Source organism: Nerophis ophidion, linkage group LG26, assembly GCF_033978795.1.
Source record: "Nerophis ophidion isolate RoL-2023_Sa linkage group LG26, RoL_Noph_v1.0, whole genome shotgun sequence".
Taxonomy (NCBI): domain Eukaryota; kingdom Metazoa; phylum Chordata; class Actinopteri; order Syngnathiformes; family Syngnathidae; genus Nerophis; species Nerophis ophidion.
The window spans coordinates 27,301,737-27,316,158 of record NC_084636.1 but is presented as its reverse complement, the minus strand read 5'-3'; the positions used below and the strand labels follow the sequence as shown (position 1 = coordinate 27,316,158).

The 14,422-nt window shown below is 39.8% G+C and overlaps 1 protein-coding gene across 1 annotated transcript in view; it reads right to left on the bottom strand.

Moving 5' to 3' along the window:
- rgl1 (ral guanine nucleotide dissociation stimulator-like 1) overlaps positions 1-13,966 on the bottom strand; it is a 101,451-nt gene extending 87,485 nt beyond the window's left edge. Inside the window, exons 1-3 of the mRNA XM_061888313.1 lie at positions 13,908-13,966; positions 4,727-4,826; positions 4,384-4,650 (exon numbers count right to left, since the gene is read on the bottom strand). Coding sequence (XP_061744297.1) covers positions 4,384-4,650; positions 4,727-4,729 — 270 coding nt within the window. The 5' untranslated portion in view covers positions 4,730-4,826; positions 13,908-13,966. The remainder of the gene's footprint in view (positions 1-4,383; positions 4,651-4,726; positions 4,827-13,907) is intronic.
- Positions 13,967-14,422: the final 456 nt, after the last annotated feature.

The window sequence follows — 14,422 nt, the reverse complement described above, 5'->3', positions numbered from 1 at the left end:
TGGTTATTTATTTTCTTGTATTGATTTCGATCTGTGCTTGTATTTGTCCAAAAGGTGGCGCTACTTTTTTCCATTGAAAGTCACACAAACCATGAATTGATTAACGTGGACCCCAACTTAAACAAGTTGAAAAACTTATTCAGGTGTTACTATTTAGTCGTCAATTGTACGGAATACATACTGTATTATGCAATCTACCAATAAAAGTTGCAAAGTTTTTTTTTGCAAATAATCATTGACTTTAGAATTTGATGCCAACAACACGTGACAAAGAAGTTGGGAAAGGTGGCAATAAATACTGATAAAGTTGAGGAATGCTCATCAAACACTTATTCGGAACATCCCACAGGTGTGCAGGCTAATTTGGAACATTTGGGTGCCATAATTGGGTATAAAAGCAGCCTACATGAAATGCTAAGTAATTCACAAACAAAGATGGGGTGAGGGTCACCACTTTGTAAGCAAATTTTCGAATAGTTTTAGAACAACATTTCTCAATGAGCTATTGCAAGGAATTTAGGGATTTTACCATCCACGGTCCGTAACATAATCAAAAAGTTCAGAGAATCTGGATAAATCACTGCATGAAGCGATGATATTACGGACTTTTGATCCCTCAGGCGGTACTGCATCAAAAACCGACATCAGTGTGTAAAGGATATCACCACATGGGCTCAGGAACACTTCATAACACCACTGTCAGTAACTACAGTTGGTCGCTACATCTGTAAGTGCAAGTTAAAACTCTACTATGCAAAGCCAAACCCATTTATCAACAATATCCTGAAATGCCGCCGGCTTGGCTGGGCCTGAGCTCACCTAAGATGGACTGATGCAAATTGGAAAGGTGTTCTGTGGTCTGACGAGTCCACATTTCAAATTATATTTGGAAACAGAGGACGTGGTGTTCTCCAGAACAAAGAGGAAAATAACCATTCGAATTGTTATAGGCGCAAAGTCCAAAAGCCAGCATCTGTGATGGTATGGGGGTGTATTAGTGCCCAAGGCATGGGTAACTTACACATGTGTGAAGGCACCATTAATGCTGAAAGGTCCATACAGGTTTTGGAACAACACATGTTGTCATTCAAGCAACGTTATCATGGACGCCCCTGCTTATTTAGCAAGACAAGTGTTACAACAGGGTGGTTTCGTAAAAAAAGAGTGCAGGTACGTTCCTGGCCCTCCTGCAGTCCAGACCTGTCTCCCATCGAAAATTTGTGGCGCATTATGAAACGTAAAATACGACAGCGGAGACCCCGGACTGTTGAACGACTGAAGCTCTACATAAAACAAGAATGGGAAAGAATTCCACTTTCAAAGCTTCAACAATTAGTTTCTTCATTTCCCAAACGTTTATTGAGTGTTGTTAAAAGAAAGGGTGATGAACATGCCCTTTCCCAACTACTTTGGCATGTGTTGCACCCATTAAAATTGTAAGTTAAGTATTATTTGCAAAAAAAAAATAAAGTTTATGAGATTGAACATCAAATATCTCGTCTTTGTAGTGCATTTGATTGAATATGGGTTGAAAAGGATTCGCAAATCATTGTATTCAGTTTATATTTACATCAAACACAATTTCCCAACTCATATGGAAACAGGGTTTGTATAATGAGTACTGACATACTTTTGCTTTTTATGGCAGAGGGCATAAGTCAATTCCCGGCCAGGGTTGTTACAGAAGTTACAATGGGTGTAAACAGTAAACCAAAACTATTCTCTTGATTGACTCGCTGTGGGGACCCCTGACCAAGAAAAGCCTAAAGTGTAAGAGATTGTGTAATATCGCCTTTTTTACAATTATCAATATCGCTGTTTTATATATTTATTGTCAAATTGTCCATAAGCTAGGGGACAAACCAATTTTTTTTCTTTTGCCTAAAATGGTTCTGTTTAATTGTGCTTATAAACATGATCAACACATTAAAAGGCAAAAGTAGAAAGTCATTCAATGATTTTAAAAATTATAAAGTAAAAATATTTGGTATCGGTATCAGTATTGACATTACTGGGCCTGTATTTATTTGGTATTGGAGTGATGGCAAAATGTTCAGTATCTTCCACCTCTACCATTTGATCAAGCAGCTTTTGTGACATATTCCTGTCAATATGGCAAACTATCACAACATTTCATCATACAATGGATTATCAAAGCACCTTTCCGTGTATCGTCATTTAATATAGCATACTTGGGCAGTAAACTTCAAAATGAGGACTGACTTTTGCTTTAATAATGCGGAAGTGTCAAGAAAAGGTTCATGAATAAAATAATTGGGTGATACGGCAAACTAGCTAAGCCACCTCCTTTGCCAGCGATCGTAATTCATTTGGAGAAATATATCGATAATCTGCAGCATCGCTATGTGGAGCGATTGTCATGACCATGAGGCATGTACCGTAACGTGATACCACAAGATTCAGAGCGTGAAACAGTCCTGCCTTGCCATGTTGCGCTTCACCACATCAGAGATTTTTGGGAGATTTTAAAGCATATTCTACTATTTTTGGTCCTTAATTAAGAATCAAGCATAAAAATTGATAAATAAACTAAAACATACTAATACTACAGTAGTATTGGCCACTAGAGGAGACCAACCCAATCAGTATCGTGGCCATTGATTGACTCAGCCTCAGGAAGCATTACACATTGAAATAAAAGAGTGTAAAGGTGACTTAAATGTGTTATTTTATGTCTCATTATGAGGGCTCTCATAATGCTAAAAATTTATTTAGAAGGTAATAAACATGTTTTTTATGCTTTAGCTATGAAAATGTATAATTGATTATTTCGATTTAGCGGAAAGGAATTTATTGCAGTCATGTCCGGAGCTAATTACCAGTGATTATCAAGGTATTACTGTACTATATACTATATGACGTAACTCATATACTCCAAATTAAAATATGTCTCCTGGGTTTTTATATTTTGCTTTATTTACCATCTCCAAAATATATACTTTTAACGAACATTTTCTCTGACATATTTGTCACTTAAAACTGCCCAATGAAGCGATAATATTTCAATGATGGGTCCCGGTCCACTTGTTTGGTGCACACCAGGGTTCGGATGAGGGCATTCACTCTTGACCAAAGCAACCGTTTAACCCGGGGGTCAGCAACACGCGGCACTCGAGCCACATGCGGCTTTTTAGTGCCACCATAGTAGCTCCCTGGAGTGTTTTAAAAAAAGGATTGAAAATGGAAAAATATGGTATATATGGTTTTTTTTTTTGAGGAAAAACATGACACAAAAATTCCCAATTGTTAGAAAGCCCACTGTTGAATATGTTTGTGTGTATGCGTCACTGATGAGAGTATTGGGTGAACATCGTTTTGTCCTACTAATTTCAGCGGTTCTTGAACTCAACATACTATGGACTGTGACACATCAGTTTGTTAACATGTAAAATCTTCCACTCCTTCTTTGTCTCATTTTGTCCACCAAAACTTTTATGCTGTGTGTGGATGCACAAAGGCGTGCTCTGTTGATGTTATTGACTTGTTGGAGTGCTTACCAGGCATATTTGGTCAGTGTATGACTGCAAGCTAATCAATCCTATCATGTTATTTAGGCTAGCTATATGTACATGTTGCATCATTATGCCTCGTTTGTAGGTATATTTGAGCTCATTTAATATCTTTTACCTGTATCCCCTTTGTATATAATTTATATTTGCATGTCTCATGACACACTATCTGTATGTAATATGGGCTGTATCTCAGATAGTTGTGCGCCATGATGTTCCAGACCGCAGCAAACATTGCCTAGCTTGCCAAAGATTGTAATAAATCTATTAAAAAGAAGACAGCCTGCCGTTTCCTTTAACTTGGACACACACATCTATACCTTTGGCCAATAAAAGCCAGTCATTTCAGGGAGTTATCTAACCTTCTGAGTACCTTCAAATTTACTAATGGTTTCTAATGTTGTAAAAATGGGTAGAATAAATATTAGATTTCAACATTTCTGTCAGCGAAGACTTGCTTCAGCCTGTGACACATAGTCTTTTTGATAGTAGGCTAATATCAATCAATCAATATCAATCAATAATTATAATATATATAATATAGCTAATATTAGACCCTTACATAATGTGTTGTCTTCATTATAACACGTATATACTGCTTGTCATTTTTTGCGGCTCCAGACAGATTAGTTTTTTGTATCATGGGTCCAATTTGGCTCTATCAATGTTTTGGGTTGCCGACCCCTGGTTTAAACCAACCAAACATGACAATATGAAGACTGTGTGAAATGTTGTACTGTTGAATTCCCGTCCTTGAATGAAGTTCAAAACAACATGTGCAGGATTGTTGAACAAGACGGAGCCTCCCTTTCAATGCAAACACACACAAGGCAGACTAAACAGGCGTACTCACCCAGTGCCGGGGGCTTCCCTCTGGGGAGCGAGCCTGATACCTCTGCAGGGCCACCCCTCCGTCGCCCTCCAGCAGCAGGGTGCAGTCCAGGTCGGGGTAGTGGTGGCTGGGGGATGGAGGCCAGGGCAAGATGGTGGCCAGTGGGTAGTGGGAGATCATGCTGACCACCTGGACTGGATGGCGGCTCAGCACATGCCTGGACTTCAGCTCCTCTGGTTTGCCTTCACGGCAGTCAACAGAACTTTCCTCGAAGCTTCTGGTTCCCGCCTGCCGGAAGCCAACACAACTCAGGCAAATGAGTGATTAAAACTCTGTTGTCTCTCTTCTTTCTTCCCTCCCTCACCATTCATCCCAGTCAGATGAGGAAAGGAGGGGCGGAGCCTTCACGTGGTGGACGCGCCTCCCCTCTGGACTCGGCCTCCCCCACCCTCCTGGATCAAGACCTGCGACCCACACACAAAAGCGGTGGGGGAAATTTAGAGACAGGAAAGCTGAGAAAGACAAGAGGATGTTGTGGCAGATTTTCTAAGAACCGATAACAATGAGGCGCTTTTTCCATGCTGGATTTTGTTTTTTTTAATACTGAGGAGACACTTTATTAATACGTACACCAACTGAATGACACGTTGTTTGTATTTCATCACGTGACTTCTTCATGTGATTATCTGAGTACAAAAGAGGCTTAAATCTTTGTGCAAAAAGCAGATACGAGCGCAAAAATCTAACTATGTAATGGAATAGATCCCTATACTTTATAAAAAAAAAATTAGTCAAGTTATATTTAGGATTATCCGTTGGTCGCGTTCCCAGACATATCGAACCATTGTGCTCCAGACACCATTCTACACGACAAAAGGGATAAAAACTTGGAAAAGCATGGAAGTCTATGACTTCTTTGTGTGTGGCTGGGTCAAGAATATGCATCGTTTTTGCTCGGGTAGCAAGGTTGCATTTCATGATTTAACTTGGCATCTCCAGCCATGTTTGTTGCTCTTGCACGCATCATTAACGAGTAGCCTTTTTCCCCCCCCCCCGTATTTATGAAAATATAATTATAGATGTCAATATTCTGTATGTGCTGAAAGCTTCATTTATGATGGCTGCCTCTGGTAAAAAACTTAACCCTTTTAGGTTTTGCTCACATTTGCTTTCTAATGTTTAGACCAGGGGTGTCAAACTCATTTTAGCTCAGGGGCCACATGGAGGAAAATCTATTCCCAAGTGGGCCGTATTGGTAAAATCATGGCATGATAACTTCAAAATAATGACAACTCCAGGTTGTTTTCTTTGTTTTACTTTGGCCGAAAATAGAAGAAAGCACATTATGAAAACGTACACATCCCAAATAATCCTCTAGACAAAACACTTCAAATTTGTCAAAAAATTTGAGGAAATTAGTGCAGTTTAAAAAACACAATGAGTTTAGACTTGGTCTCAGTGTATCTACAAAGCCAGGATTAAACTTTAAGCCACAGTCTTTCTGGGATTGAACAAAAAACACAACATGTAAACTCTTCTAGGTATCAAATGCATCCTTTCTCATGTCCACGTATCAATCCAGTGCTAACTCAACAAACCGTAAGAAACGGAGGTAAAAACTATTGTAAAGGGTTAAGTTCACTTTTCTTGTCTTTGACAGAGACATGATAAGGGAGTAAGGGTGCCAAATGACGATGTGTTCGAAGCAGAAGACATAAAACGTCAGGTTTAAAGTTTCATGAGGGTCGAGGAGGAGGAGGAGCCACAGTCACCCTTTACTGTGTACCTCTGTGTTTAAACATTTTGCTTGCCTAACATATTTGCCCAACCAAAACATCCAGTGGACACATTTAGAACTGCAGTTTATTTCGTTATTAAAAAAAATTAATACAAAGCAGCTCATTTTTGTACTTGGCAAACTTATCACGCGGGCCGGTAAAAACCTGTTCCCACGGGCTGTACTTTTGACACCCCTGGTTTAGACTCACCGAGTTGATGCTTTTTAAAAACACTCATAGCAAACATGTTTTTTAAGAAATACAAATTATATGAAGATAATACTTAAATGGGAAATAATCCATTAACAATAAAAACCAAACAAACCTTTCACAAAGTGATCACTGCAAACTCATGCATTCTTCAACTCAGCTCCCTTGGAATGGAGTGTGAGCTGCGTGACTTTCTCGTTGTCGTTTCATAAAATCTTTCGCCCTTCTTAATTGCCTTTCAAAGAATTCAGAAGAAACGTCTATTCTTTTCACGATTTGAACGATTTGTACAGGCAAAAACAACACAAACATAAGGCATTTTTACTTCAAGAAAGGCTAAATGGCGCCTTGTACGCACTGAGAACAGAGTGAGCTTGACCACCACCACCAGTATTCATTGGGCGAGACATGATGTCAGTAAAATCCAAGCAATAAGAGCCATCATCAAACTATCATAAATTGTTCAATAAGGTTGCAGGCAAAGTTTTAGGCAACTGAACAGAACTGATCTGAACTGAACATTTTACATACAGTGGTATCTCACTTACGACTGTTTTGAGATAAAAGCTAATTGTTATGTTTTACGTTGCAAGCAAAAATTTGAGTTACAAGCATCTCCGCCATGAGTCAGCGTAGCAGATGTCAGACTGAACCCTGTAAGACCTAACCAAAACATCCGTTCTATGGAAATAACTTTGTTTGGGAAAGAGGAACATGAGTGTGAAGGACAGTGCTGAGAAGAAGTGGATGATATTCATCAAAACATGACGAAGCAATTTGAGCGGATCACTACTCTGCACTAATGATGAAGCAGAAGGAGTCTCGAATGCCCAGGCAAGAATTTAAAATAATACCAAGGAGGCGCACATTTATCCATGAAAATGTGAAAGCTGCTGAAAGAGACATAGAAATAGAATCTCCAATATAAATGCTGTACATTACTATTACATTATTTTATAAAACTACTGCAGTTGTTAATAGTACAATCTCCATCCATCCATCTTCTTCCGCTTATCCGAGGTCGGGTCGCGGGGGCAGCAGCCTAAGCAAGGAGGCCCAGACTTCCCTCTCCCCAGCTATTTCGTCTAGGTCTTCCCGGGGGATCCCGAGGCGTTCCTAGGCCAGCGGGGAGACATAGTCCCAGCCGGGAGACATAGTCTCATAGGGGCGGTATAGCTCGGTTGGTAGAGTGGCCGTGCCAGCAACTTGAGGGTTGCAGGTTCGATTCCCGCTTTCGCCATCCTAGTCACTGCCGTTGTGTCCTTGGGCAAGACACTTTACCCACGTGCTCCCAGTGCCACCCACACTGGTTTAAATGTAACTTAGATATTGGGTTTCACTATGTAAAGCGCTTTGAGTCACTAGAGAAAAGTGCTATATAAATATAATTCACTTCACTTCAATGTGTCCTGGGTCTTACCCAAGGCCTCCTACTGGTTGGACGTGCCCTAAACAACTCCAAAGGGAGGCGTTCGGGTGGCATTCTGACCAGATGCCCGAACCACCTCATCTGGCTCCTCTCGATGTGGAGGAGCAGCGGCTTTACTTTGAGTTCCTCCCGGATGGCAGAGCTTCTCACCCTATCTCTAAGGGAGAGCCCCGCCACACGGCGGAGGAAACTCATTTCGGCCGCTTGTACCCGTGATCTTATCCTTTTGGTCATGACCCAAAGCTCATGACCATAGGTGAGGATGGGAACGTAGATCGACCGGTAAATTGAGAACTTTGCCTTCCGGCTCAGCTCCTTCTTCACCACAACGGATCGGTACAACGTCCGCATTACTGAAGACGCCGCACCGATCCGCCTGTCGATCTCACGATCCACTCTTCCCCCACTCGTGAACAAGACTCCTAGGTACTTGAACTCCTCCACTTGGGGCAGGGTCTCCTCCCCAACCCGGAGATGGCACTCCACCCTTTTCCGGGCGAGAACAATGGTCTCGGACTTGGAGGTGCTGATTCTCATTCCGGTCGCTTCACACTCGGCTGCGAACCAATCCAGTGAGAGCTGAAGATCCTGGCCAGATGAAGGCATCAGGACCACATCCTCTGCAAAAAGCAGAGACCTAATCCCGCGGTCACCAAACCGGAACCCCTCAACGCCTTGACTGCGCCTAGAAATCCTGTCCATAAAAGTTAAAAGTAGTACAATCTATTGTATTGTTTTTATAGAATATTCTTATATTAAAGTGTGCTTTTCTTTTTAAAATATAAGTTACATGTTAAAATTCTGCTCTTTTGGGGGCCAAGCATTGATTTCAATTTATTTCAATGGGAGATGATGTTTTGAGATACACATGTTTTGAGTTAAGAGCTCCGTCAGCTTGTAAGTTGAGGTACTACTATGAAACAAGTGTAACAGTAAATGAACAATTATAATTACGTTAAGTATAAATGTCTCTCACAGGATGAATAGTCTGTCAAATTGATAATTGATCTTTAATGTTCATTAAACATATCATAGATGTCTGCATGGTATAAAAAAATGATTTTACGTAAATCATATCGTCGCCCGCATATTGTCGGGATAAAATCAAACAAAAATAACTTAACATGTAATGAAATGTAAGTTATGAAATGAGAAAAACTTGACATTATGTTACCAATAACTAATAATCATACACGTTGCCATCCAAGCTGACATCAACTTTTATCATTAAATATGTATCAGCTGTTTGTAGGGCGGCGTGGCTCGGTTGGTAGAGCGGCTGTGCCAGCAACTTGAGGGTTCCAGGTTCGATTCTCGCTTCCGCCATCCAAGTCACTACCGGTTGTGTCCTTGGCCAAGACACTTGACCCACCGCTCCCAGTGCCATCCACAGTGGTTTAAATGTAGTTTAAATAATGGGTTTCAGTATGTAAAGCGCTTTGAGTCTCTAGAGAAAAGCGCTATGTAACTATAATTCACACATTGACTTTTCAGTATGCAGCCCTTGGATGGAAAAAGCTTGGACACCCCTGCGCGTAAATGATGCCGCTAAGGCCTGTATTCAAATAACCACAGTCTCCTAAAGTCACGAGGCACGTGATCTACACAAGCTAATACAGTAAACCATTGTTTATTTCTGTTAATTGATCCCAGGCCTGACTGTGGAAAATTAATTCCGGCAAAGTAGGAATTAATAATTACAAATCAAATGTTTTCCTAACTAGAGCATACAAAACAATTTACTACATTCTAAATACGTTTTTTAACATTACAAAAGCCCACTAAACATGAAATAACCCCCTTTAGTCACTTTTACATTGTTTTAATCCAATATCCCATTGTTGTCTGAGGCTAAGCCAATCAGTGACCACGATACTGAACAACACAGTCTGTTTGGTTCTGGATCTGATGGCCAATACTACTCTAGTCAGGTATGAATACCGAATTCTTTACTTTTATAGGCATCGACCGAATTTCATCGGTATTTCCAGGCATCGATTCACATAAAATGAATCTGTGCCATATTCGATACCTTCGTGACTTTCCGTCCGATTGCAGACTAAACATCGGCTCAAAACCTTGGCGAGGAAACAATCACTCAAGCAGCGCTTAAAGTGGACTAAGTCGAGCTGTCTCTGGATGATGTTGCAATTTTCAATGCCTACAAAGCAAGTATGTATGCCTGATGGAATACGCTAAAGCAGGGCTCCACTTTTCAAAATGTGCTAACTTAATGCTAAATTACATTGCTTTTCCATGCACATGCTACTGATTAGCATTAGCGATTTTACAGGTGATTTCAACAAATTTAGTAATGAAAACGACAACTAATATGTTACAGTCAAAGTGGTGTGTAATAAGTACAATACGTACGGCATAAACACTTTGTTTGTGCAAAAAAAGACTAGATTAGCACATTCAACTTAATGACAAAGACTACGTCCTAGATAATACACTGTAGTCCAGAGCCAAGAGCCGCATACAGAGAGAGTATTGCTAACCTCGGTTTCAGAGTTGTTCTCAAACATGCCGCCCTGTAGTTACGTGAGTGGCTTTTGACCAATCCTTTAGGAGATCGTCTGGCCGTACTTTTCCTGATTGGTCAAAAGCTCCTGACATGACTACAGGGCGCCATGTTTGGAACCAATTTTGAACCCGAATTGGCCATACTCTCTCTATGCACAGCTCTACCATAGCCTGTACCCTATTTGGAATCGCAACTGCATGCAAAGTCTTCATAGTACTTGCAAATGAGACCCAGAAACGTAAGAAGAAAACAACATATAACTGGACAACCCAGTTGTATCAAAAAATTGGTACCGTTGAGTACTGGTATTGATTCCCAGGTATTGTATCGATTCAAATGTGAGAGGTACCTAACAGTAGCATTGATATTTTTAGTTAATTTAGCCATTTTTATGCTTGAAAATGCTTAATTTAGGCTAAAACTATGTTGAATATGCTTTAAAAAAAAATCTGCGATAGAGCGAAGCCGCATACTTCAAAGTGTGGAGTCGCGAGGTACGACTGTAAGCCATGGGTACTCCCCTTTTAGCGATATGTCAAAAATTAAGTTTACAGCTGTGGCTGTAGACAAACTCGTGATTTTTTTTTTTTTTAAATTACCGGTAACACCCTGGGTTTTTTTTTTTATTGACCTCTGCTTGCGCTTTAAAATGTTGCCGTGAACTCATCAGCGGTATTAATGCTGACTAAGCAGTTAGCTCCTTATTGCTATTACAACATTGGTTCTTTTGTGGCTGCGTTGTGCGATACACTTGTTAACAAATCACAATGTGGTCAAAGTGATTATTGTTATCCACAGTCTCATGCACCCCAGTACAATATTTGCATTGAAAACATTTACTTTTTATATACTAAACTTACAAGTTTATTTGGTTCTATGACGAAGCGCTTAACGCAAAACACTTACTTGTATCTCAAATCAGAGTCTTCCATTTCAATACAATAAATGTAATTGGGGATTGCCCCGAGATCCCAAAAAACAGCACAATTTTAACACGCAACATGCCTTATAAAATGAAAAGCAAACTTTTAGATACATAATATTGTACAAAACAATACACTAGAATGTACTATGAACAACTGCAGTACTTTTATGACGTAATGTGATAATAATGTACAGCAAAATGGACCTCTGAAATCTCTTTCCAGCTGCTTTGTCATCAAACACATCATCAGCAGCTTTTTTTTTTTAATTTTCTTGGATATATGTCAACCGTAAAGATATTATTTTAATATTTTTGGCTGGCGTTAGACTCATTTTGCTTCCAGCAGTGATACGCTCATATTGCTTTGCCAAGTTGGCTACATATGTTTTTGATGATTTATTTCTTCATTTCAATGAATATCATCCACTACTTGTTCTCAGCACTGTCCTTTACACTCACTTTCTTCCTTTCCATGGTTGGAAAAACAAAGTGAAGTCGATCTTCTCGCTATAAGATTTAAGCAAGTAAGACCAGATGTTTTCAGCGGATCCTACAGGGTTCACTGTGACATTGGCTATGCATACTAATGGTGGGGATGCTTATTACTAAAATTTGGGCTTGGAATTTAAAGTGGACCTATTATGCAAAACCATCTTTTCTTACCTATTGCAGAGGCAGTGATCATGTCACACACCAGTGTGATGATAGTTAATTCGTCTTAAAACAAACTCCAATGGAACTTTAGATAACACTGAGGTAATTAGTTAGTATTGCAGCGACAAACTTTCTTATGATTGGTGCAGGTCAAGTTAAAAAAAACCTCTTGAAGCGAAATATGAACGTGAAGATGGCGCTGCTGGCAAAGACAGTAAACAGAGGACAACAAACTGCTGGCTGCCTTTACCACAGATAAAATAAACAATTCCTTTTACAAATGGACAGCCACCGCATGGACGACACTTAAAATCTGAGGAGACCGCGTGCTGCAAGATGTTTGTTTAAACAACTGGTAAACTAAGGAAGAGTAAGTGCAGATGTAAATGCTGCACTAAGTACATTTGTGTGTGTGTTTGTTTACAACATTATATACTAATATACATCTGCACCTTGTTTGCAATATTATTGCAAAGTAGAGGAGAGGAAAATAATCGATTTTTAAATTAATCGCAAATAAAACCAAGTGGTTAGAAGTGTCCGCCCTGAGATCGGTAGGTTGTGAGTTCAAATCCCGGCCGAGTCATACCAAAGACTATAAAAAATTGCACCCATTACCTCCCTGCTTGGCACTCAGCATCAAGGGTTTGGAATTGGTGGTTAAATCACCATAAATGATTCCCGGGCGCAGCACCGCTGCTGCCAACTGCTGCCAACTGCTCCCCTCACTTCCCAGGGGGTGATCAAGGGGATGGGTCAAATGCAGAGGACACATTTCACCACACCTAGTGTGTGTGACAATCATTGGTATTTTAACTTTAACTTTAACTTTAAAATCGATTTGTGAACGTCAATAATCGATGTATTTATTGTAAATATTGTAATGCTGATTGTTTCTGAGATAGGCGCCAGCGCCCCCCGTGACCCCGAAAGGGAATAAGCGGTAGAAAATGGATGGGATGGATGGATGATTGTTTCTCAAATTTGGCAGACTGCAGTGAGCCACCTCACTGAGAATAAGAGGAATGAATTTAACTGTTTCTTATTACAAATGCGCTGTTTTTTAAAGTTCGCGTATTTAGTGAAACGAGAAGAAATGTAAAACTGCACCAATATACATAAATTAATGACGCGTCAATAATCGATTTTTGATCGAATCGTGGCTACTGAATCCCGAATTGTAATCGAATCGTGAGGTGCCCCAAGACTTTCAAAATGTGCATTTAATTCACCAAGTTTTGAGCAAATCAATGACTTGCAATTTAGTAAAATATTTAAAACATGTTTCTTAATGACATTCTGACTACAAAATAAAAAAATGTTATTCAAATATCGGGTTATTTTCTTGAGCAAATTTTAATCATGCATGCAAAGATGAATGATTAATCATAATTAATCAGACTTCAAAAGTGTCTATTATAAGATTGAAAAAGCCCTTGTATATATAACAAATTTAGTTGTCCTTGTCTGTAGAGGCGTCTTAATTATTCACTTTGGGCAACAATTATAGCCACAGTGCGCAAAGGTCAAACCATCACAAATAAAATCAATGTGTAACATTCCATTTTTTGCCGGAACAAGACTCTCAAGGCTATATTGAGCGCACTCATGCGCAAAAACTGCTGTGGTTGTTGCTGAGAAGAGGATTATTACACAGGAGCTGGCAGTGCACCGAAACACATTAAACAATGTGGATTTAGCTGTTCTAAGCAGTCAGACTCTGCATCCTGTTGTGTTATTTTGTGTGTAACAAACAACCCACACGGCAGGGCAGCTTAAATCGCCTTGCATGGATTGTTGCACAAACTTGTGTTCCGTTGCAGACGTGACTCACAACGAGTGACAACATTCCTCGGGATGCTTCATGCAATGTTTAGCTTTATATATAGCAAGTGACTCATAACAGGGGGCTCTTAAGAAACATATCAATCATTAAAATGCCTGTGTAATGGGAGCTGATAGTTGGAAGTGACTGAGGGATAAATCAGTGAATGAAAGAACAAAAGAGAGAGACTGACAGACTTTTGCTGAAGTGGTGTCCTTCCTCCACTTCCTGTGCCGGCGGCTCGAAAACACGGCGGACATTACTGGACATCCTGCCATCTTCTAACGGGGACACAAATGGAAAGTATGATTCACCTGTAAACCATGCAGAACATTACAGTTGTCCCTCGTTTATGGCTGTTAACTGGTTCCAGACATGAATTAAATGAGTTTGTTTCGGTCATGTAATCAAGCATTTTGTGTAATCAAATTAACAGTACAGATTATACATATTTAACAATCATACACATTTACACGCAAAAAGAAAAGAAAAAGAATGACCGAAAAGGAATAGGCTGAAGCCGAGGCTTATATTTGCCTATCCTATACATGCACTGAAAATAAGATTACCTGGAACATCAATGTTCAAAAAAATCAATGGGATGAAAGTAATTGTTACTATATTTTATAATTTTCTATTATTTCACCTTTTAAGGCTTTCTTAAACCTTAACAAAGCACTACATGTCTTCAACTCATCACTGAGCTTGTTCC